Source organism: Hirsutella rhossiliensis, assembly GCF_020360975.1.
Source record: "Hirsutella rhossiliensis strain HR02 chromosome Unknown scaffold00002, whole genome shotgun sequence".
In the NCBI taxonomy this organism is placed as follows: domain Eukaryota; kingdom Fungi; phylum Ascomycota; class Sordariomycetes; order Hypocreales; family Ophiocordycipitaceae; genus Hirsutella; species Hirsutella rhossiliensis.
The window spans coordinates 7,722,138-7,746,288 of NW_025408668.1; the positions used below are offsets into that span (position 1 = coordinate 7,722,138).

Below are 24,151 nucleotides of genomic sequence, written 5' to 3' on the forward strand. Positions count from 1 at the left end.
GCAGCACCGCAAGGCTGACACGCTCAAAGAATCACGACGCAACAAGCTATTGCCCAACGGCACCGCGCGGAATATATACACTTCGACGACTACATTTGGGGCCACCGAGGGTAAAGCCCCGATCTTTCAGGGACATAACTGACGCCGGCCTCGATGAGCGTGTCTGGGGCCTGCTCGTCCCCGCACTCGCGTATAAAGGCCCCGAGGATGTCTTACCTGCCCCCGGTTATCGCCGGCGGTTAAGGTGGAATTCACCGTAGGCAATGTAGAGTTTACCATGGGCAAGGTGCGATTCTCTGCTGGTATGGCGGACGGGGTCGCCGCCGTAGTAAGCTATCCGAGCGTTGAGATGGATAGACGAACTATGGCGCTGGTGATAACTAAAAGTTGTGTCGTTATAGTGAGTTTAGCAAGAGAGGTTGAGTGAGTTGGAGGCTTAAAGAGTGATAAGATGTAATAAATGATGAATTTTCTTCAATATCGCTCTATCAACGGAATACCATAGTATATATATCTAGACATATTTAATGATAACTCGCAATAGGCATTGAATAGCCCTGTTTTATCATTCTTCGATAGGTGTTTGCTATGTTGTGTCGTCTTTTTGGATATAGGACCCTTGATTTTAAAGAGACCCCAGATGCACAGATATTATATACTTTGTCATCTAGGTGTAGAACTTGCGTGGCTAGGTATGTAATCTCTAGAAAGATATACCAAGGGGCTGCCACACCTAAGACAGGACCGATGGTATCGCTCTCGACAACTCCCATCTCTACAATACAAGACGGCGCGTAGCTCCTTATGTTTCTTGGTACCCCTCGGTGCGAACAACGGAAGTTTCTGATACAAAGAGGAAGTACGAGAGCCAAGTAGAACGTAGCTAGCTCCTCAATATTATTACTACTGCCCGAATAACTCTATAAGGGGGGGGTTTGTAACCTCGAGGAGCTACCTGTATCAAGGTGCAATCCCTCGTAGCGAGTAGTTCAAGTATACGCAAGCCGCTTGCTTAAGTTCACCTCCTATAATAATGCTCTACCTTGGCACTGTTACCTGGAGCACGTGTTTATCTAGGAGATCTCCGGCACATGTGTTATTCTGTAACAATTACCCATCCTTGAGAAACAGCCCGCCCTGAGGAGTCCTTAATATTCCTCCTTCTCTATAGCCTACTGTCAGCATTACCAATACTTCAACTATTCTGCACCAGCATTGTATCTGTTCCAAGGTCGAGCGGCCATCTTTTCCATGCTTGCGTAGCCATCGCCGTCTTCTTGACAAATCCTCCACAGTCCTCTTCTTGTACCTCGTAGCCGTCAGAGCCCGTCAGGGCAGCTCTTACAGTCGGGCTATCCGTCAAGTCAAGGCGCGAATCAGGGTCCTTAATGCGGTCTGTTGCCGCCGGTGGATTGGTCCGAGCCAGCTGTAGGAACTCATCAATTCAGTAAAAGTACGACACAAACGTTACATTCAATCAATATACAATGGTTATGCGGTAGTTCATCTCGCTCTTGCAGCGGGATACGCCGACACCGAGGTAGCCAGTTGTCTTGAGTCAAGACGCAAGTAAATGCAGACATCTGCCAAGGGTACAAGGTATAGATTCGAGATGCCCGAGGGAGTGACTCGTCAATAAGACAAGAAACAGGGCGTATACTGAAGCCCCGTCGGCGGCAGTGGTCCCGTTACGTGCGCCGCGGGCCGAGTCCCCAGCACCTGCAGATCCCGTCGCATCTGCAGTCTCCACCATCCATCCATTCTGCAGACTGAGACGCAGGCATATTGGAACGTGCCGTGTTCCACTCTGTTTAGTGACGCCCATCCCATCCATCCGTCTGCCAACCTTGACTCTTTGAACCCGGACTTCCCCCAAGAGAGAGCCCTGCTCGTCGATTCCCGGGGACTGTGCTCCGTCACCCTCCCGAGCAACCGGCCACGTAGCCGTCGACACCCAAGGCTAGAAGAGAGAGACTCTGTCGCACGCCCCCCTGCAACCCAACCCAACCCCGGCCGCGGGACGATATAAGACGCCAGCCGGGGCCCTCGTTGTCCTCATCCGGCGTCTTCCCCACAAACCGCTCCAAAGCCATGTCCGCCCGCTCTGCAGAGAAGTCGGAACCAGTCCCAGACGCGAAACCGAATAGGCACCCATGGCGACGGCAGCCCCTCGGGCAAAGGCGTCATCTCTCTTTCAACATGGAGGAAAGACGTTGGCCGAGTCACCTGACCGGCTCCTTAGATAAGATGCAGGACAAAATCGGTCAAGGCCAGGGTCCCCATTGGCTACCTGCCATGGGGTCCCGGCCCCCCTGCAGCCAATCAGACCCCCGGCTCTCACCGAAACCCGCCAGTAGCGGCACCGTGTAAGTGACGAGGCACTGCAGAGCCTCCTCTCCTCCCCCCCAAACCATGGAATTATATTTCCCTTGTGTCAGGCAAAGTCGACGGAACCCGATATTTCTTACACAAAGGACCTGGGTGCAAAGCATTGGGCATCTTTTCCACCCAATTTTTGTTTTATTGTGCCGCCTGCCCAAAAAAAATAATACTCTCCAGACAAACACCCGGGGGGTAAGGTTCGATTCGCCCAACGCAGGTGCTAGCCAAGGTCCCACCGCATCCCCGTGACTTACACCGAGAAAGACAATATCAATCATGGACGAGCCAGAAAACCCCCGGCTTCCCTCCTCCTCCCCGGCCCTGGAAGATCTCTTTGACAGGTTCTTCGACTGGCCTGCCTTCTCCGCTGGCCCCCAGCCGCTCGTCAAGGCTGCCTCCAGCCAGTATCCCGGCTCCCCCCCGGCCGCCCCGGAGGACCTGTCTGCCCTCGTCACCGGCTTTTCCGCTTCTCTCCTGGACCACCACCTCTCCCTCGACGACCTCGGCACGGGCCTCATCAGGATGAGGACCTTTGACGAGGCCGCCGCCGGCTCCGACTACTCGGGCCAGACCACTCCGGAGCTCATCCAGGGAGGGAGCACCTCGCCCTCGGACCACTCCGGCTCCTTGCTCCCGGACCAGCCCGAGGACTCCCATCACCGCCCCCACGTCACTCTCCGCGAGGCCCAGGCCCACGACGACGAATGGACCTACCCGCAGACGGAGCCGGCGACCAAGGCTGCCCCCCGCCGGTACCCGCCGCACATCCATGTCCAGGGAGACCAGCCCGGGAGCCTGGCAGGCGCCCAAGCGGCGGCTGGCCAGAAGCGCCGCCGATCTGGCAGCGACGCGGAGAAGAGGCAGCGGCAGCTGGTCGACCCGGTCCAGACGGCGGACGTCCGCAAGAGTGGAGCATGCCTGCCGTGCCGAGTGACCAAGACTCGTGTAAGACACATCCCGCTGTCTGTACGCCCTGGGCTTCGAAGCTGACAGCCACTTCCAGTGCCATGAGAGCGGTGTGTGTCCTAGTTGCAGGAAGGCGTTTCCAAACCACTCTCACCTGGTCTGTACTCGTATCACCCCTGCCATGGCGTGGCCGATTGCAACCCACGGTCCAGGTAAGCCCACAGCCTCTCACTTGCTACCCCTGATTCACCTCCCGTTTCATCTCAGCGGTTTCGATATTGACCTTTCCCTTCTTTCCGCGTACCAGATGTGTGGTCGAGGAACGCCAGACAAGAGGAGAAACTGTGCTCTTGCCCTCGAAAACACATTGGCAAGCCCAAGGAGATCGCCATCTTTCTGACCAAGGACACAACCTCGCCGGCCTTGCTGGCCACGGTGCAGCCGTACACATCCAATGACGACCGGGACGAGACTGTCAACCCGAGCAAGGCCGACTTCCCCCGCGACCACGTCCCGAGCTATGAGACGCTGCAGAGCTGGGTCGAGGGCCAGATCAGGAGAGAGCAGAAACCCGACTTTGCCCAGACGCTGCAGAGGTTCCTGCTCGCCTATTCCGAGGGCGGCCGCAGTCTCCCCAAAGTATGCAGCCGCAGCTTGTTCTTGAGCCGTCCCCAGTGGGCTAACCGCAGTTCAGCACGATCTTGTCGAAAACGTTCATAAAATGAGCTGCTTCTTCAGGATTTGGAGAATGTCGTCCTTTTGGTGTCGAGATCCCACCAACAGGATCGCGAATCTGCCCCTGTCCGTGCAAGCGCGGTTGAGGAACATTGCCCGGGAGGCTCTCAAATCGCTCGAGTACAGAGTGCTCAAGAGCCTCGATGACTGCCTTGGCCAGCACGCCCAGCCACAGCCTGCGGAGAAGATGGCCGTCTGGGCTTGTCTGTGGCAGCTCATCCTCATGTATCGTGACCTCTTGACTGCGTGCAAGGCCAAGATTACTCGCCTAACCAGGGAGGGGGGCGAAGATGCTCACGACGGTACGTTAATGGATATGGGAGACAACGAAGGGGAAGCTGACAACGGCATAGTCAATCCGTACATGGACTATTATAGACAACTTGCCGACACTTACTTTCCGCTCGTGGCCATCTTCTATCATTACCAGTTTCGCACCAAGAAAAGCCTGGACCTATCCCTTGACTGGCTCGAGGCTGGCCTGGCCGCTGGGCAGGCCCTCAAGAAGAGGGCCGAGATTCGTCGTCTCGGTCAGCAGCTGTTGGATGCCAGAAAGGACATGTGTGAGTCCTCTGGGGAGTGCACGCACGGCGTTGCTGATGGAGTCGATCGCGCGCTGACTCTTGATAGACCAAGCCCTCCAATCCTCCAAGGATGATGGCGACTGCCTTTTGCGCGTGCTCGTGGTAGATCACGAGTTGAAAAAGCTGACCGCTCGGAGGCGGGCGCCAAAGGACGTGGCAAAAGCCAAGGGGTCCAGGAATCACGCCGCGGAAAATTGAAGCTGTCAAATGAATGCTCCGGGCAACATTGGGCTGTCTGCGTCACTGTACAGTAGAACTTTGGCTGGCGGAACTTGACTGTAACAGTCTCGACGAAAACGACTTTTTATGATTCTTTACGGCCTTATCTTTGGGTTGGCAGGGGGCTGGGCGAGGTTTAACGTACAATCATTATGAGAGGGCGGCAAATTGAGCGATGACTTTGAAAGTGTGCCTTGTTTCCTTTCTGCTCATGGTCGACTCGAAGCTGTCGGCAAGTCCTTCCGTGTCGACGAATTCGGCGCAGGCGGAAGCGACGCCAATCTTCAGCACAATCTTGTCCCTTTTGCCTTTGTTACCTGGAACCCTGTGCGTGTCAAAACTAATTCCAAGCGCCGTTAGCACAGCTCGGGCTGTTTCCCACGATGTTGGCAGGATCTTACCGGACAGTGTCCAGGAGATGGCGAGCGTCCTGGGGCATGACAGGGAACAGGGAAGCAAGGATGCTGGAGACGGCGCCGACGTAGATGGCCCAGAAGGAGGCGTCTTCATGGTGACTGTCGGCAACACGACGCAACCCCTGAAACAGCCGAGCATCGGCGGGGCACAAATGACATGCCCATCTCGCGCAAGCGCTCAGGCCGAGAACAGCGCGGACGAGGTGTGTGAGGCCCGGGCTTTCCGAGTCGCGGACGATGGAAGTGTGCAGGGCAAAGGCGGAATTGGCATCCGCGCCGTGCCCGGCCCGGTCCCAAATTTCCCGGACGAGGAGTGGCCCCAGGCCGAGACTGAAGATGGTGGGCACGCCGGATGATGCCAGCCCTGCCGGCAGGGCTGCCGACAGGAGATGCAGCGCCGCATCAAACGGCTTCCTCTCAGCCTGGGACACCGGGGATAGGACGTCGAGCGGGTTGCTCTCCCGGATGTGCAAAGGGAGCTTCATCATCAAAACGCCCTGTCTGTTAGATCCGCCGCAAAAGGTGACACGGCCGAGGTTGGGCACGGCGGCAACGAAAGCGTCAATGACGGCGACAATGGCCGGGAATTGGCGGCGGCGTCGCTTGGACAAGCCAAAGATTTTGCCGTCGTACTCTTCATTTACACGGCTCATCTCGGCCGTCTGGCAGAAGAAGCGGCACGGGGCCGAGTAGCCGTTGGTCGAGGAGAGGGGATAGGGGGATATGGCGTCGTTGTGCATCAGCATGCTGCCGTAGCCTCGGAAGCCTCCGCCACACATGTAGACGTTGACAACGGCGCCCTCGTCGCCTCTTTCGTGAGCGTTATTGATGGCCTGCAGCGCGGGAAACTTGGCGCCTAAGTTTGCATATATCTGCCGGATGCCGCCGTGGAGCTTCCCGATCTCCTTGTCCTGCACCTCGTCGGGCTCTTCATCGAGAATGCGCATCAGCCTTGCGGCGCCATAGGGCAGGCTCTCTCCGGCAGCGGCCGCGTCCATTTCATAGAGGTCACCGTCGGTATCGACCCAGGTCATCTGCACGCTGCCGCCGCCCAGATCCAGGAACAGGGCACCGCCCCTGACGTCGACCAGGCCACTTCTCGACCCCATGACGGCGCCAAAGAGGGTCTCGACGGGCGGGTCAAGCACCTGGACTCGGAGGCCGTCTGTGGCCGCAGCAATGGCGTCAAGCATCTGGGCGGCGTTGGCGGCGCGGCGCATGGCCTCGGTGGCCAGGATGGCCATGTTGGCGGGCGGGACTCGATGCATCAGAGCCAGTTGACGGAACCGCGCAAGGGTGGACGAGACAGCTTCTATGGTGGCTTGGGGGAAATCGTGACCGGAAGGCGAGGAAGCCAGGGCATCGTAGAGGGAAATGGCGGCGCGCGTGGTGTAGACGGGCATGAGGAGGCGGGTCTTTGGGGGCGCCAGCGAGGAGATGGAGAAGCGGATTCCATTGCTGCCCATGTCCACGACGGCATGCAAGTGGTTCTCGTCGTCGGGCCGCCACTGCGGCAACTGCTCGGAGAGGTTGTCGAGGGTGATGAGGTTGGCGGGATCCATGGCGATGGGGTGTTGAGCAAAGTCGTCCCAACCACGGGTGGCGCCGAAGCCAACAACAACAACGACGGGTAATAAATACAAACTCAAAGGTTGGATGGATCCGCCGTCGATGAACGCATCAGAGGAGCTGCGGGCGGAGGGGCGGGTGGAGGAGGAGCCGCATCGGAGATGCTCTGGTTGGCATTTCAGGCGCTGCACAGGCCGGCAAGCAGGGTTCGCTGTCAGATGGATCCCGGCATCATCGTCGCACGACCAACAGCAACGGGCGACAAGGGCGCGGAGAAAATCGGACTTCCAGGCAGATCAGATTGATGGAAGTACGTATGTAACTTACGGAGGAATCCCACACGGGGAACGAAGCCCCGCCTCCATGGTCACGTTACTCGAGACACCTGGTTTACCGTATGTGGCGAAGGCCTCGCTCGATGTCTATACAAAGAAGGGGACAGAGGCATTTACGGACCCGACGAGCACCCTCTCGCTCCTTCGGATGGATCCCCAGATCACCTGCTGCGAACACTCCCGTCATGGTCGTGTTGGTGGCCACAGCACGGCCCGTTCCATTCCCGGTGCAAGCTGGAAGGAAAGGAAAAACGGAGAGAAGCAGCAGTACTAGCAGGCTGGGGAAAGAAGAAAAGCACGGCGGCGGGTCGGCGCCTCGACGGTGGGCGGGCGGAATGGGGACCGGGGTTGGCGCGCGGCAGTTGGACCATGGCCATGGTGCCGATGATGGGGGCTCGCGACTCCCTCCGGGCGGGTGGAGCAGCGTTGGGAATCGATGCACACCGAGGGCCCATGAGGAGGGAGGGTGAGGCGCGGATACGATGCGCGCGCACATCTGTTGCTGCCTCCCTTCCCCGGTGAAGTGTCTAGCAGCGGGTGGGGTGCCCGCACATGCAGGCATCACGCACTGCACGCAGACAGAGACAGAGACACGCATGCCACGAATCGAACGGGCGAGGCGGCGCGTCGTGGGCAAGTACACACCTGCGCGGGCCGTTGCTGCGTGTCTCGGCGGGCGGCCAGGCTTGTTGAGCGAGCGGCTGCGACGGGAGCCAGGCAGAGCGCGCCGTCCCGACGACTACCAATTGTCGGCGGCGGTGCCCAACCAGCTGTCTGCTCGAGTGGCGTCTGCGGATGCTGGGCACGGATGGCGGGCGGATCGAGGGTGTCCCTTTGTCCCTTTGCTCGTCGGAGCCAGGAGTGGCGAGCGTTGTTTGGTTAGCACAAGCCCGCCCTGCTGAGCTGAAACACACGACGAGCCTTCTGTCGTTGATGGCTCTGGCTGGTGGCTCTGGCTCCCCGCCTCGGGGGGCCGTCACGCTGGTCTTGGGTGTGGAATTGACCACTGAAATGCACGATGCTGTCCCTCTGCCCGCGCCTCAAGGTGGCACAGAAAAGTCGCAATGTCGCGCAGCAACAGTTCTGCTTGTTGGGCCTGCCGCGTGTCCGTTCGTCGGCTCTGGGGACCGAACCCAACCACGGATGACGAGGACATGAACCACCCGCCGTCCAACCGATGGGCCACGGCCGGAGGCCCTTGTCCTGCCTGCTGCGGCGACGAGGGGCGCTCCCCGGATGCATGGATGCATGGATTCCCCTTTTTCCCTTCGGATGGGTGCGAGTACCCAGTATATACTGACTAGGTTTAAGTAGGTAGTCGGTTGGTGTTTGGCTGTTTGCACTGCTTCCAAGGGCGCTTCGAGCCATGCGCTCGTCCGGTTCTTCTGCCCAAAGAGAAGATTAAAGGAGGGCACATGCGCTCAGTACGATATGCGCGAGCAGTCGTGGCTGATCCTTGACAAGCGGACAGGGACGTACGTGGTGGGCTTTGTGGTGTGGTTGAGGACGTACTTGCTATCTACCGAAGTACTGTACTTGGTAGCGTGCCGAAAGGTACATTTGCCAGAGTTCTACGGAGTACAGTAATTAAGCCCGGTGCTGGCTGCGTACCTTAGGTACCTTAGCGAGCTGACGCGCCTCGTTGATGGTACTTGAACAGCGGCTCCAGGAAGGGAAGACCATGGAAGTTCTTGCCGAGCCATTCTCTGTTGTACCGCCATGTAATTATCTGTACTGGCTTACCCAAAGCAGCTGATCAAGTGATGTACAGACAGTACTGCAGAGACCACCACCCACACCCACCCTCTCTATTTTGTCGACGAAGCTCGACTTGTCAGAAAATCCTTGCACAAAGGCCTGAGGTACCTCTACATACATGGGCATTTACAGTACGCGGGTAGCCTTGTATCCGCGCGGAACAAATGCCCATCAAGGGTCTAGATCTCGAGGCGCCAGGTAGTGGCAAGTAGGCAGTACTGCACACTCAGGAGCCAATCACAGGAGCCATGCAGACCCCCCCTTTTCTCCCTTCCACACCCCGACAACGCGCCCTGGACGCGTAAGCAGACGCGCATATTTCGCGTCTTCTTCATCTTCACTCAACGCGTCGACTCGAAACGAAACAATAAGCCTTGTTCCTTCGTTAGCGCCGTCTTGCCTTTGAAGTCATGGATTCGTGTGACACCCCCAGCCCTGCAAACATGTGGTTCAATGGCAGTCGATGTCCCTGGTGACACTGGAGCGTTGCCACCAGCTTCGTCTGGCGCACGCAGCGACCTGCACGCATGACATATGACATATGCCTCTTGCCTCCCACCGCCGTCTTCCGTCCCCCTAGAATCCCGCTTCGCATGCCTCCATTGCGACAAGACTAAACGAGTGAAGCAGGCGACGACGACGACGCGACGAGACGCACGAACCATGGGTTGCGGTATTTCCGCCCCAATCATCCACCCTTGCTGCCGACTGCGACTCTGGATGCAAGTGCCACATTGACCAGCCTCCCGCCTCTCCGCTACTGGCGAGATGACAGCCAGCCGCCGGCGTCAACCCGGGCCCCGGGGGGTGCGAACTGCCACTCACGAGTGCCAGACGGCAAAGGAAACCAGCCAGGGTCTCAGTCACCGACGGCCACCCAGCCCTTTTTGCTCACCGGATATACGGATAGCGCGCACACCGTCCCACCATGTTCGTCCACGACGGCGGCTTGTCGTAACTTACCCCTATCAAGCCCTCGTGCCCTGGGCCCCGATGCGCGGAGCTCCTCTTCCTGGGAGCGAACCACTAGTGCCGGGCTGGCTGTTGGTCTGGACAGAGGAGTGTTGTTTGTCTAGGCTCGAGTTTGGCTGGCAAAGGGCCCAACCCCCCGGCTGCTTCTCACCGCATCGGGCGACAGCGTTGACAAGGCCGTCACCGGAGTCTGGTCCGCAGCCTGACCCCCCGTGTGTTCTATCACGTTAGCCTGCCTGTACGGCATCTTGCCTTTGCCGACACGAGTACGAGATGTATGTATGCAGCTCCTGTACGTGAAGTTGAAGGAGGCAACTGAGTTGCAGTTTATCGCCAGCCACAGACGACTGGTCGATTTATCTTTGCACCAAGACCGGCTGGTTGGCACTGTGCCGGTACATGCCGTCGTCCCTTGTGAAGGCGACATCTTGCGGTACCCTGCACAGTCTCGTCTACAGTACAGTGCACACAAAGAGCGAATAGCTGCTTCATTGCACAGAGAGTATATCAACTGTCATGTAACTTATTGGACACATTACATGCATGCGCAGCGTCTCCACCCCCATTATTTCCATTTCACTCTCTCCAGGCTCTCTCTCCCCGCCCCGGCGGCAAGCAGAACTGCGAGGCCTTGGCGTTGCCCACGCACGCCCCACTGAAACTGGAGCGAGGGGCCCCCTGTCCGCCGGGCGGCGGGACCGAGTGGAGCGCTCTTTCTCTCTGTCTCTCTCTCTCTCTCTCGCTCTCTCGCTCTCTCCCAGACTCTTAGCGGGCAGGCAGGGGGGGGGGGGCGTCTCTCAGCACCGCACCTCTCCTTCCCACACACCTCCAACAGGGTCCGCGCGCCACCCGCCCGCCGCTTGCTGGCCCGCCTCCGCCGCCGTCTCCTCTCTCTCGTCCTCCTCCTCTCCCTTCCTCCTCTCTCTCTCCCCACGCCCGCCCGTGCTCGAGATTGCATGCACTTGCACACACACACACATCCAACATACATACTTAGGTACAATCCTTCCCGCTCCTCCTCGTCCCTCCCCTTCTCCCATTCCAGTCCCTCTTTGCCTCTGTGCGCCCTCGACCGACCGTCAGCAGCTGTTGCGACTGGCTTCGCACGGCCCGCCAGCTGCTCGACCCGACTTTTCCCAGCAATCGACTCGACTCGCGACGCCCTTTTTCCTTGCCTCAGTTCTTTCTCGCGCGCGCGCACAACACGGCGCTTGGCTTGGCCTTTGGCCGCTTTCTCGACGGCAGCAGACTCGCGCGCGCGCCTTTTGCGATTCCTTCGCGACGACCGCTTCCCTTTTCTCGCGACCCGTCAACACCAACTGCTTGGATGCTCTTGGCGGCCCTCGTGCGCATCGCTTCGCCATCCTCGGCCATTGCTGCTGCGGCCTGCGATTGAGACTCGTCTGCGACATCGCATCCACCGTCGAAAACAAGTCGAGACATTTCTGTTTGACGCCGCTGCTGGGGCGCATCGGCCGCGTATTTGGACAGCCCCGTGCCAGGACCCTGACAGACCCCGAGCACTTGTGCATTCCACACCGTCCCCGCGCCATGGACTCTCCCTTGCATCCCCCTCGCCCGTGTGGCCCACGCTCTTCTTCAGCACTCAAAACCCCCGAGCCGTGTGTCCAAGACGGCCAGTTTCAACCGTTAACTCCCCCTCCGCGACCACCGCGATTCCGACTCAAGAAGCGCGCCGTGTCGCATCTTAGCGCTCCGACTCAGCAGTTCCTCGCCTCTGTCGCCGCTGCCGACGTGCCCATCCCCAGCATCGAGGAGCCCCAGGTCTTTGACGACATGCTCGAAACGCCCGTCTTCCCCCACACCCCGCGCCTCAATCGCATCGCTTTTGACGAGCACCCGCCGACTCGCGGCAGGACTCTCTCGTCACCAAAGACGCCTGCCCCTCGTGCCGTGCCCTCTCTGTCGCCAAAGCGCTTCCCGGACTGGTCCCTCGGCGCCTCCCTCAGCAGCCTCGAGTCCAGCCCGGACTGCGAGTCGAGCCGCCCCTCGACTGCGCGATCCACGCAGACGACCGCGTCCCTCTTCAGCCAGTTTTCCCTGACGTCCGAGGACCTGAGCCAGTGCGCGAGCCCCGAGGGCAGTCAGATCGATCGATTCGCGTCCCTGCTACCGGCCGAGGATGCCGACAAGACCGTCAAGGCCCTGGCGCGTCCCGCCACGCTTAGGAAAGCGCCTTGGACCCGAGCCATGGGCAAGCATCTCTGGTCGACGTACATGATGTATCTGCAAGACCCGAAGGTCACGCCCTTTCGCATCGGCAAGAGCGGCATTCCCCCATCGGGCGTGTGTCTGCGCGTCGCCCGCGAGGCCAAGAGATCTTGGAAAGGGTCGCGGTCCCAGGCTAGGGCCGAAAACAAGAGCGGAAGCACGACGCCAACCGCCGAGACGGCGGCGCCGTACGTCGAATGGCCGCACACTTGCGCGGCGACGCGCGCTCATTTGAGGGAGCTCTGCAAAGCCAACAGCGGAACCGCCACCCGCAACGTCCAGTACCTGGCGCACAGCCCGACGCCCTTTGGCAAGACGGCGACTCGCTACCGGAACCGTCGCTCTGCGCCCCCCCGTTCCCCTTCCGTCTTCTCCGGGTCCGACATGGCCATGTCCCTGACGGTGTGCACGTCGGATTCGATGCAGCCGAAAGGCCCCCTGGCTCAGCTCGCAGGTCCACTGCCCGAGCCAACAATCCTGGAGAGCAGGCCGCCTGGGCCTGCCATTTCCGTCACGGACCACTCGGGCGAGCAGCAGAGGGCGCGACTGGGGTCCCCTTTCCTGGCGGCCAAGAGCTATGGACCCAGTTCCACCAATGCCCTGGCGGACAGTCTGGGTCTGGTCGCGGAGCCCCGGAGACAGAGCCGCACGGTCGGCACGCGGCGAAGCCTCGGATCACCCGTGAGACTTGCCCAAAGCCGAAGCAGCACGCAGAAGCGCCGGTCCAGACAGCCGGCGCTGGAGCCTCGCAAGTCCAAGAGACCCAGTCTCGGCTCCGACTTCTGGACCGACCCGTCGTCTTCGACGACCGAGGCGCAGGCCAACCCGGCTGCGCCGTTTGCCGAATTCTCTTCAACCAGTTCCAGCTTGCGCGACAACCTCTTTGTGCCTCGCACAAATGTTCAGGAGCTGTTTGAGGCATCGCACCCCTCGGCGTCGGGAGCCGAAGCCGTCGCCGGCCCCCTCCGCCTGTCGCTGGCGCCCCCGGCCGTGTGCCCCCCCCGGCTCGGATCGCCCTTCTCCGCCAAGAGCACCAGCTTCTCCTTCCCCAGTCGAAGGTCCAACACTTCGTCCGTCATGGGCTTCGCTGCGGCGCGAAGACCCTTTGCGACGGTCCACCAGTCGTCGGACGCTGCCGCCGGCTCTGCGAGGCCGCCCCTCGCCAACCGCCTGGCTTACATCGACGAGCGGCTCAAGGACTTTCGCCGCCGGGAAGCACAGGCTCGACGGTCCCACTCCCCACTTTGAAATCGTCGCTCTCTTCACGTCCCGCTCATGTTCATGTACCTCACGACCGCTCACGAGTCACGCACATTATATCCTTGTCTATTTCCTCTCCCGGTGTACACCAATCTCTTGGCCTCCATTGTTGGAGTGGCACAGACCTACCGCGCAACCGGCCCAAACCTGGCTGGTCGCATGACGCATCCAGTCGCGGAGGGCCATTTTCTATGTCTCATACATGCATCGACCGGCCACTCGAGCTTCTCCTTGTCTGTCGAGGCATCAGGGCGGACCCCATCTACTCTAGACTTTTTGCAAGACAAGACGGAATCATGGGTTGTTGAGCTTTGAGTTTCTGCTGTTGCTTCTGCTTTTTGCTCATTTTCCAAGACGACTTTTTCTTCTCTTTTTAGCATGGAAACATGATGACGATATGATGACTGCATGACGACCAAGGTTCGGACGGGGCGTCGGAGCAGCTCCCTCCCTATGCTGGGTGGGAAGGCTGCCTCGGCGCATCTCCCTGGTACCTTGGAACGCCGCGCCTCGTGCTCTCTTCTCTTCTCCTCCCTCCCTTCTCCCTCCCTTAAATCGAAAACGCCTTGTTGTGTGATGGAAACGAAAGATGAGGAAAGGAATCCTCATACGGATAACGATGTACATGCCGAACCCGAGGGTCGGGGCTCGTCCGTCTTGGAAAGGCGGCCTGCGCCGTAGGATAGGAGCCGACGAGTTGATTCGCCTTCTCGCTCACGAATGATGATGATTGAACATGAATGAATCGACGTCTGGTGCAGGCGAGGGTGTGCTGTGACGGTGAGATTCGAGGGCTTCTCCCCCTTGCCCTACCTCCTTCTGCCTCGCTTCATCGTTGAGGGGGGGAATTAGCACGCGCTGCCGCGTTGGCGCGAGACCGCACGGCCGGCCGGCCCCGTCGAAGCGATTGGCTTTGCAGAGCAGCCGCCGAAGACGGCCGGCCATCAAGCGCGTGTGGCGCGCACACGGACACGCCCCAGGCCGCCAGCGGCCCCCGCCGCGTTGCCTGCTGCTCGGGCCGGCTCGCTGGCTTGTCACGGTGGCTTGCTGCTGCTGCTGCCGCCGCCGCTCCGAGGCTTAGGTATGCGGGCACCTCTCATTCGACGAGCGATGAATGCTTGTGGGCTCTAGGAGACATCTAGGAGACATACCTCTCCTGTACGCGGTGTAACTTATCAAGGAGCCCCTTACTGGCAGTGCCCGACTGCCACTTCGTCCTCTACTCGCCGCTCCTCCAGCCGGGCTACATGGTAGTACGCCCATCATGCCACTCACCTGTCACGCCAAGGGCCTCTCAGAGAGCTTACTTGGGTCACCCAGGCTCGCGTCGTTCGCACAAAGCTGGGTAGCAAATAGCGGTCTCGTTCTGCTGGCAAACGCCAAGATTCGCTACGGCCTCTATTCGTATTACTAGCCGTGCCCGGCATGCGCTTCGGCACAAGCTGTTCATCGTCGCCGCCTCGTCCAAGCAACCAACTCCTCTTGCTATGCCCCGAGCCCACAAGCAGACAACCATTTGTCCAGGCAGTGCGCTCCCGTTGCCTCCTCGGTGGCAAGTCGACAAAAATGCAAAGGAAAAGGATATATAGCTAACGTCCCTCCGCCCGTCTTCCATGCAGGCCCCATGGCTTGGGCCGACGGCGGGAGCCCAGAAATCAAGTCTCCATCCGAGCGCCTCTGCCATGCCCGTCGCCGACTCTTGGCCCACCTTTACCACGCCACCGCTCGCTTACCCAGCAGCTCTTGCATATCAAGCCGTCCTGGCGGGTAAGTTGGCAGGTATGTCGTCCGAGTCCGAGTCGGAATCCGTCTCGTCGCTGCTGTCGTCGTCTATCTGCATGGGGTCGTCAGGCGTCCCCTTTGAGGTAGACAGCTGGGCTTGCACATGCGCGATGCTTCGCGGTTCCAACGGCGTGAGCAGTGTCGTCGGATCTGTATGTTCTGCCGGACCCGACGAGCCGGCTAGCCCGCCGCTCAAGCCGCTTAATGCCGTTGCGGGGCGGCTTTCGGGCTCGCGCGAAGCAGCCGGGCCCTCGCTGAGACGAGGCCTCTTGGGTGACGGAGCAGGCGCGTCACTCTGTAGCGTGCCAAAAAGGCGGATTCGTTCCGAATCAATATCCGCCTTGGGGCGCCGCTCACGCAGCCGGATGCCGTATTTCTTGCGCGTGACGCTTTGTTTCGTGTTGTAGCTGTTCTTGAGCCTTACGAGCTCACTCTCCCGCTCTGCTGCCGGCAGCTTCATGGCTTCTCGCATCAAACCGCCATATTTGTCCTCGGCCATCTTCATCTCCCTTTCGAAGACGCGCCTCTCCTCAGGGCCCAGCTTTGCGTAGGGGTCTTCGGCCGGTGACGCGGCCCCGCGGCTGGGGGTGACCCGGCTGAGCGGACCGGAACCACCGGTCGCCGCCGCCACCATCTGTCCCGGCGTCTTGTGCTGCGACGATGCAGGGGTGCCCGTCGGCACCGAGGGGGCTGCTTCAGACACAGGGCTGCTCCGAGCTCCATTGGCGTAGACTTGGGCAACCACCATTTTCTCTGTCGCCTCCGGGTAGTCTCCGCAGACCTTGCTCTTGACATGGTAAGTCAGACCGCCGCTGCTGACGAAGAGGCAGCCGCAGTGAGGGCATATGTCCTTGCCAACTCTTTCAACCATGCGTGTGTATTCACATGCACGCCTCGTTGTGTGCTGCGTCAAGGGAAACAAAGGTTAGCGAGCCTGTGTCCACAAGCGGGCCAGGAGGCAGCTTACATAACGCAATGCTTGTTCGCCGCTGCAGGGGCGGGCGCACTTGGTGCAGTGAACGATGCCATGCGGATTCGTAGATTTAGGCGGTGGGGCGCTCGCGTCGCGCGACGCCTGACTGCTCTGGGCCCCGGAAACCTGGCGGCGCGGCACCGGTGCTGTCGCCGGGCCCGGCTGCTGCGTTCGGGGCGGCTGAGACGATGTTGGATGCGTAGGCAGTGACAGGGCGCCCATGGGACCGAGGGACGGGACGACATGCTCGGCCCCGTTGGCCGTTTTCTCCTCCACGATGTCTTGAACATCATAGCCCAGGCGCTCAGCCCGAGCTAGGGCGTTGACCAGCTGGCGAGCACGGATCGTCTCCAAGCGCCTGGCCATTGCTTTGTCAAGAAATTCGTTGCTGACCTGGGCCAATATTGTATCCGCCACCTCATCGAAGTCTTCCGCCGACAAGTGCGCCATGATATGCCGCTTCGATGACTTGACCATCCTTTCGCCAAAGTCTTGGACCGCGCGATCGAGTGTCGACGAGGAGGCTCGGTGAATGGTTGTGTAGCTCTGTGGTGCCGATGTGAGCACTCTGGTCAGGACCGCGGGTGACGGGCCGCTTCACGGGACAGGGCATGTGCTTACAAGAAACGCGAGGTGGTATTCGGACCCCAGGAGGCACTTCTCCCAAAGATCACGAACCACCTGGCGAACGATCTGGGGCGACGTTCGCTTGATGGCTTCTGCAAGCCCGTGGTACTCTGACGTAGTCTCCAGAGCGGCATGAGCACTCTTGGGCGAACGGAGGGCACCCGAAAAGCGACCCGGGGTCGAGACGGAGGGCGCATGCTGCGTTCGAGGAGAGGAGTGCGCGACGTTGCCGTCTGAGGAGACGGCGGATGGTAGGCCATTGATGGGGGCAGCGACGGGCGGTGGGCCTGAGACGGGACCTTGGGAGTCGGCTTGTGAGGGGGAGCGGGTAAACGAGCCGGCGGAAGAGGACCGCGGCTGCTGCGGAGGCCCAAGACCTAGCGGGTCGAAGCCGTTGGGCTGGGGCGAGGCAAGCACGACTGGCTGCGAATGGTTGTCGGCAAGAGTTGTCTGCCACGGGAGAGGTGTGGAGGCCGGGTTCGGAGAGACGGAGGAGGATTGCTGCTGGCCCGGCTCGATGGCAGCCTGACTAGAGACGGCAGCCGAGCTCATGGCGACGGTGCTTGCGGGTCACTGCGAGGCGGGAATCGAGCTGAGCGGAGAGGGTTGCCTGAAGAAAGGAGAGAGGCGTGAATGCTGCACAGAAGGCCTGCGGTTTGACACAGACTGGTTTCCTATCATGCGGGCGCGTGTGCGAGCGTTCACAGGCGCGGCGCGGGCCGGTAGAGAGTTGTGAGCGGTGCTGCCGACGCGATGGGAGAGCGTCGTCGCCGATGCTGATGAAGCGCGCCGGTGACGTTGGATTGCCACGACGCAGGAGCACAAGAGACCGGGGGCCCTTTGCATCAGTGAAGGCGGAGTGGGAGGTTGCTTCTGATAGAGTGAGAGGTGTTGCAAAGACGTGCGTGGAGAAGAGACAGACGGAGGAGAAACATGTGTCAGGGTTCAACAGCGAAAGAGAAAAACCCTCCGTCGCGGAACTGCAGGAAGGTTTCTTCCACAATGGAAAAAGAAGCACATCGATGTCGCGTCCTTGTGTCGCTACTTGCCCATCGCGAAGCACAAGCCCCATAAGCATGGGTCTGATTGGCCGTCGCTGTCGGGCTTGCCTACGGTGCGGAGTACATGTTATTAATGGGCTATGTTATATTTACTCGGTACTTTACATAAAAGGGAGACCTGCCGATTTGGTTCAAGTATGAGCACCTGCGATTACGTACTGTACATGCAGTGCAGCGGCCAGCCAAAAGTAGCCAACCTACCTGACTGACTACTCCGGTAGGTAACTTCTTTCAACGCTCCCGGAGCAGTGAAGAAACCACTGCTTCGAATGTCTCAAAGTACGTACATTACAGTACAGCTGCCACGTCTACTCGATACTCTGCGTGCTCCTTGCGTAACGCCACTCGTGAAATTATACATCGTAATCGCCTGCTACTTTGTAATTAGTGCCACATTGCGTGGAACGACCGGGGTACGCTAAGCGAAGCGGATAAGCGGATACTTCGGTACCTAATGAGCCGCCCGTCAGCACAGGTACCTATACGAGATTGCTACTCGGCTAAGTGGAAATCTCTACTCGGCGAAGAGTCTCTTAAAATCTCCTCTTTTAATTGGTCTCTTTATATCTTAGTCATTAAAGTAGCATCTTAAGTATCTTTAAGTACTCGTCTTATCCGTCGCGCTCACCTCGCGCAGGGGATAAACCCCCACAGTAGGGCCCCTCCCGAAGGGGGTCCCCTCCCCTACTAGCTCGGGCGCTCGAGTACGTACGCTATTCTGTTAGAGCTACCTAGGATTTTCTAAGGATTTTCGCTAAAGGAATAGTAAAAGGACGGTACGAATGCGGGAACATTAAGATACCCCGCCTTTTAACTAATGTTGGCCGAACGGATATTTCTACTTGGCCGAATATATATTTCTACTTAGCCGAATAGTAAAACTCTTAATAAATAAGCCTGCCTGGTAGTAAAGCTAAGAAAAAGCATTAACTAGCTTAAAGTATTTTTATAATCTATTTTATAAGTACTAGTAGTATAAGAGAATATATTATAGAATAAATAAATAAATATATATATATATAGAGATAGATAAAAGCTATAAAAAGTATATAAAAGCCTTATTTATATAAGCTACTTGTAGGAATGTATCTATCTAGTGGTGTGACCAACCATGGTTGGCACGTGACCCGTACGGTCACGTGTGCGGCTGAGGGCAGCGTGCCCCCTTTCTCCACGCTGGCCTCTGCCTCCTTAGATAGAGAATCAAGACGAATACAACATCACAGGTTAACCCTAGTACCGTCTCATTGCAGCAGCTGCCGCAGGTGCCTACCCACACTGATCAGTGACCGGCCCACGCCCGTCACAGACAGCTAAGTAGAAGAGACAAATTCCTCAACCTTCGAAGGTGCTATAGTCCGCGTCACTTTACTGTGGCCCTGAGTAGCGCTCAGAAGAAGGTTATTTGTGCTAAGAACAAGGAATCTCCCGCTGGTTTGCCCAGCCGCGCGAGAGTCCTTCCAACTGTTGATTACGATCGCCCGCTAGTTTGCCTAGCCGTGAGCACCGGAATCGACAGGCGACCACATCGCAAACAACTAGTAAGAACGTTCGACCCTTGACGTTAAGTAGCAAGATCCCCGTCAGTTCAGTCTGGCCGCGAACGACCTACTTAGTACGCGACGCTCGACCTCCTATTAGCGACAACTCGTATACGAAGAGACCAATACGAACCCCACATCGTCTCATTCATTTGATCACGATAGCCCCGACCGCCCGAGCTATGTCCCCAGAAGCCCAGCTCGAAGAAATATGCGAAAAATTCGCAACACAATTTCTCATATTACAAACTATCGAGAACCCACAAACCTGGCCAGAGCAGGAGTTTACGGAGATGGTGTTTGATGAGAGGACTGCTGCCTTCAGGAGGCAGACAGCATTACTAGGATCAAATGCTTCCACTAATCCCCATCCGTCTCAACCTCCTTCACCATCAGTTACGCCCTTAGCAGCACCTCATCAAGGTCTTAACGAACCACAACCTATTAAGACCCTAACGAGCCCTCCTAACGCACCTACTCCTGCTCCGACTATCCAAGATAAACCTGCTCCGACCTCTCTTACTATTCATCCGACTTCCTACCGCTTCCAGAACCCCGATCTCGTCCAACCGTCACCAACTCCATCCCCGAACACTTATCCGGCCCTGCAACCTTTGGAGAATACATGAAACTCCCCCCGGATAACATCCCGAACGCTATCGTCGATAGCGACATCCAGCAGAAGTTTATGAAGACCTGGAACAAAGATCGGAACTACACAGGAGAGCCGTACGATCTCCTTGATGATAAGCTCCGCCTCTTCTTAAGCAACTGCTCTCATATCCCAGTGAAACCATCACAATTTCACGCACTCTTTCCCCGGATCCTGATGGAAGAGCCCAAAGATTCTATCTTGATAAGATCACATGGGCTACGACGTTCCGACAAGCGTATGATATCTTCAAACAACACTTTGACACGGAAGTCAACCATGTCCACTACCATACTGACTGGACAACAATAACCTTCAACTCCATCCGTGCCCAAGATGCTTCGAAGACCCCCCACGAAGTGCTTCAAATCCTCTTTGATAAGCTTCAGCTCTGCCAACGAGCCCTTGGCAGGGAGTACGCAGGAGACCTTCTACTGCGTACAACGCTTATGAAAGCATGCCGTGGAGTACCCGAACTCCAATACGCTCTTTTCAAACCCGCCGATAACGTCGAGCACCTTCTTGCAGATCTTCGTGCATCCGTTGAAACCCATCTTGCCCTCATAACAACTTCTCAATTTCCCTTGACTTTGCTGGATCATTTGATCATAACGATCCACACCATCAGTACTACCTCGACCGTCGATACAATAACAACCGCTCTCGAGGTAGATACGGATATTCAGGTCAACGACCCAGCCGCGGATACAGACAAAGCTACAACCGTGGAAACTACCGGCCTCAAAGCCGTAGTAACTACAATCATAGCTACAGTAACCGAAACTGGACGAAGAAGTGTTTTGTTTGTGGACAAGAAGGCTGTTGGTCAACTAAACACTCTACGGATGAACGACAAAGGCCAAGGACCAACATATCACTCAATGTCACTTCATAGGTGTACAACTCACGGACATCGGAGGCTATATTCTAGACTACGAAGGTCATGAGATGAGCAGCTTTGATGACACTGAAGATACATGGGAAGAACATGACAATAGCACCAACGATCACCCGGAACAATGGCAAGCAAGCCAAATGCTCTGTCAACAGGCATTCAATCATTTGATCACAGGAGAAGACGTCTATCAGACGGATCAAACCGTTGTTCCAGCCTCGCAATTTATTATTGAAGATCGCTATTCAAGGGATAGATTCCAAGGTATCATGATCGACACAGGTGCAGCAACATTCTCCACAGCAGGATATTCTCAGTACATCGCCCTACAACGAGAAGATCCTTCTGTAGCTCTCGACAGCTCTACATCCGGCCAGGCCTCCATCAAATTTGGCAACGGCGACACGATTAACTCCTTGGCACAGTTGCCTAAAAACACCCTCGGAAGGATCACGTTCCACGTCCTTCAAACCCCAACTCCCTTTTTGCTCTGCCTTGCTGATATGGATCGACTTGGTATCTATTTCAACAACATCACAGATACCATCAATTGTACTAATCATTGTACTAATCGCCCTACAAGCATTCCAGTCGTACGCAAATGGGGACATCCCTGGTTCTTCCTTACGAAAGATGAAGAGTCCATCTCGTTTCTTACGGAAACAGAGATTCGTACACTTCACCGACGCTTTGGACACCCAGCAGTCCCTAGGCTCCATCACCTCTTGAAGCAAGCCGGGCACAGTGACGTCTCGATAGACACATTAGAGACTATCTCTAAGTTCTGTCACCACTGTCAAATGCACTCACAAGCCCCACGCCGCTTCAAGTTCACCCTTAACGATGATCAAGAGTTCAACTACGAAATCATCGTTGATGTGATGCACCTAGGAACACCACAACGCCCTGTTCTACACGTTGTGGACTCAGCTACTGCTTTCCAAGGAGCCAGATTTTTACCGTCAATGTCAGCTAAAGATACATGGGAGACCCTCCGGACCCTCTGGATCGACACGTATCTTGGACCTCCTGATACCCTCCGTCATGATGCAGGAACTAACTTTGCTTCTCTCGAATTCCGGAACGAAGCAAAGATTATGGGAATCAAATGCTCTCAAGTACCTGTTGAGACGCATTGGTCCATTGGAAAGATTGAACGCTATCACGCACCCCTCCGACGCGCCTTTAACATCCTCCATGCTGAGATTGGCCACACCACTTCCGCCGAAACAGTCCTTCAAATGGCTGTTAAAGCAATCAATGATACGGCAGGACCTGACGGTCTTGTGCCTACGTTGCTTGTTTCGGCGCATACCCTCGCGTATCTACAGACTCGCCCCCTTCCGCTTCTACCCTCAAAAGATCGGAAGCTATGCAGAAAGCGATGAAAATGCTCCGCCAACTCTCGGCAGAAAGACGAGTTAAGGATGCCCTCCATGCACGCAACGGCCCGAGCACGACAGAAGTGCTATCCCTCCCGCTGCAAAGTGAAGTTCGCGTTTGGAGAGAGAAGATTCTGATGGCATAATCACCTCTCCTGGTGACCCCTTCGAAGAATCCGATAACAAAGAGATTACTGACCTCGTTGGCGCGGTGTATTCCAATTTGAACGATACGATCAAATGAGTCATGGAAACTATAGAATCTTTCGCTCTCGAATGGTTCGTGAAGTCAAAGGAATCAACACTAAGCCCTACGAAAAGTCTCGACTTGTTATTCAAGGACATAACGACTTTGAGAAGACCACCCTCCTGACGCAATCTCCGACAATTCAACGCGTTAGCCAGAGACTCATCCTCGCTATTGCCCCGGACTTCTTCAAAACTACGGCATAACCCTCTCCCTCCGTGATATCACTCAGGCATACCCGCAATCCCAGACCAAGCTTTCCGGACCATTCTTACGTATTTGCCCACGGAACTACAAGGCAAATACCTAACGGAACAATTATTCGTGTTATTAAGCCCCTGTACGGTATCGCAGAAGCCGGAGTCCATTGGTTCCGCACATATCAGCAGCATCACCTCGAAAAGCTGGATATGTCTACCTCCACCTATGACTCCTGCCTACTGATTTCGAATACTGGCCCTGACACGCTCGGTATTGTTGGAATGCAAACTGATGACACCCTCATCCTTGGAACGAACAACTTTTCTACCCGTGAAGAAGAAGAGCTAAAAAGGCAGAATTTCGTTCCAAGCCCAAGACTGACATCACATACGGAACAACGGTTGACTTTAATGGTGCAAGACTGACGTTGCTGAATAATAACCCCTTAAGAAAGGATCCTTTACTTCAACAGAAGGGACAAGCAGCAAAATGACCACCATTGACCCTAAAGCAATTGATCGTCACCAGCGCTACGTTGAGGAACGAGCGCGAGCCTCATACATTGCTTCAATTGCTCAACCGGAAGCTTCTTTCGATGTTTCAGTCGCCGCCCAAGTACAGACCCCTGAGGATAAAGATTACGCAATTTTGAACAAGCGACTGCAATGGCAAATGGATCACCAACTACGTGGCCTCACGTACAAACCAATTGATCTAGCTACTGCAAAGCTGATGGTTTTCACCGATGGTTCTTTCGCAAACAACAAGGACTTATCCTCCCAACTAGGATTCGTCATTACCCTCGTTAACGAGACAAACCACAAAGAAAAACAGTTCGAGATTAGTGGTAACATCGTACACTGGAGTTCAACAAAGTGCAAACGTGTTACCCGTAGCGTCCTAGCATCAGAGATCTACGGTATGGCCAACGGATTCGACATAGGCATCTCCCTTGCGATGACTATGAAGATAATTACGGAACGACTCAACCTTCCTCCTATCCCTCTCATCGTCTGTACGGATTCGTACTCTCTACGAATGCCTAGTCAAGCTCGGTACGACGAAGGAAAAACGATTGATGATTGATATCATGGCCCTTCGCCAGTCATACGAGAAGAGAGAGATAACAGATATTCGTTGGATCAACGGCGCAGACAACCCAGCAGATGCAATGACGAAAGCATCACCAAACCGAGCCCTGGAACGCTTCATCGATACCAATAGTCTGACAATTCGAGTCGAAGGATACGTACAACGTTCCTAACCGCTCCTTATCCCTATGATCAAATGATTGCTCCTATCAGGAAGACCCTTCACTTCTTCCCCGATATCTACAGCTAAGAACAAGACGTCGGACCCACTTTTGGCAATAATGACACACGCCCTCACGGCACATTCCTTCACGGCCTTAACGCTACTATC

At 56.8% G+C, this 24,151-nt stretch overlaps 5 protein-coding genes across 5 annotated transcripts; 3 read left to right on the forward strand and 2 right to left on the reverse strand.

The window, feature by feature from the left end:
* Positions 1 to 2,658: 2,658 nt before the first annotated feature.
* Positions 2,659 to 4,805, forward strand: HRG_02621 (uncharacterized protein; the record flags this gene model as incomplete). The annotated part of the gene is made up of 6 exons (XM_044861092.1): positions 2,659 to 3,327; positions 3,386 to 3,500; positions 3,596 to 3,927; positions 3,983 to 4,325; positions 4,377 to 4,586; positions 4,654 to 4,805. The coding sequence occupies 6 exons, from the start codon at positions 2,659 to 2,661 to the stop codon at positions 4,803 to 4,805; spliced, it is 1,821 nt and encodes a 606-aa protein (XP_044724725.1).
* A 171-nt stretch (positions 4,806 to 4,976) lies between these two features.
* On the reverse strand, positions 4,977 to 6,804 carry HRG_02622 (ppx/GppA phosphatase family domain-containing protein; the record flags this gene model as incomplete). Its single annotated transcript, XM_044861093.1, has 2 exons — positions 4,977 to 5,166; positions 5,228 to 6,804. The coding sequence occupies 2 exons, from the start codon at positions 6,802 to 6,804 to the stop codon at positions 4,977 to 4,979; spliced, it is 1,767 nt and encodes a 588-aa protein (XP_044724726.1).
* A 4,623-nt stretch (positions 6,805 to 11,427) lies between these two features.
* Positions 11,428 to 13,356, forward strand: HRG_02623 (uncharacterized protein; the record flags this gene model as incomplete). The annotated part of the gene is made up of 1 exon (XM_044861094.1): positions 11,428 to 13,356. One exon carries the CDS (start codon positions 11,428 to 11,430, stop codon positions 13,354 to 13,356), a length of 1,929 nt encoding a protein of 642 aa, XP_044724727.1.
* Positions 13,357 to 15,118: 1,762 nt separating this feature from the next.
* Positions 15,119 to 17,302, reverse strand: HRG_02624 (uncharacterized protein; the record flags this gene model as incomplete). The annotated part of the gene is made up of 4 exons (XM_044861095.1): positions 15,119 to 16,054; positions 16,118 to 16,269; positions 16,351 to 16,669; positions 16,745 to 17,302. 4 exons carry the CDS (start codon positions 17,300 to 17,302, stop codon positions 15,119 to 15,121), a joined length of 1,965 nt encoding a protein of 654 aa, XP_044724728.1.
* Positions 17,303 to 23,218: 5,916 nt separating this feature from the next.
* On the forward strand, positions 23,219 to 23,993 carry HRG_02625 (polyprotein; the record flags this gene model as incomplete). Its single annotated transcript, XM_044861096.1, has 2 exons — positions 23,219 to 23,744; positions 23,776 to 23,993. 2 exons carry the CDS (start codon positions 23,219 to 23,221, stop codon positions 23,991 to 23,993), a joined length of 744 nt encoding a protein of 247 aa, XP_044724729.1.
* Between the last annotated feature and the right edge of the window lie 158 nt (positions 23,994 to 24,151).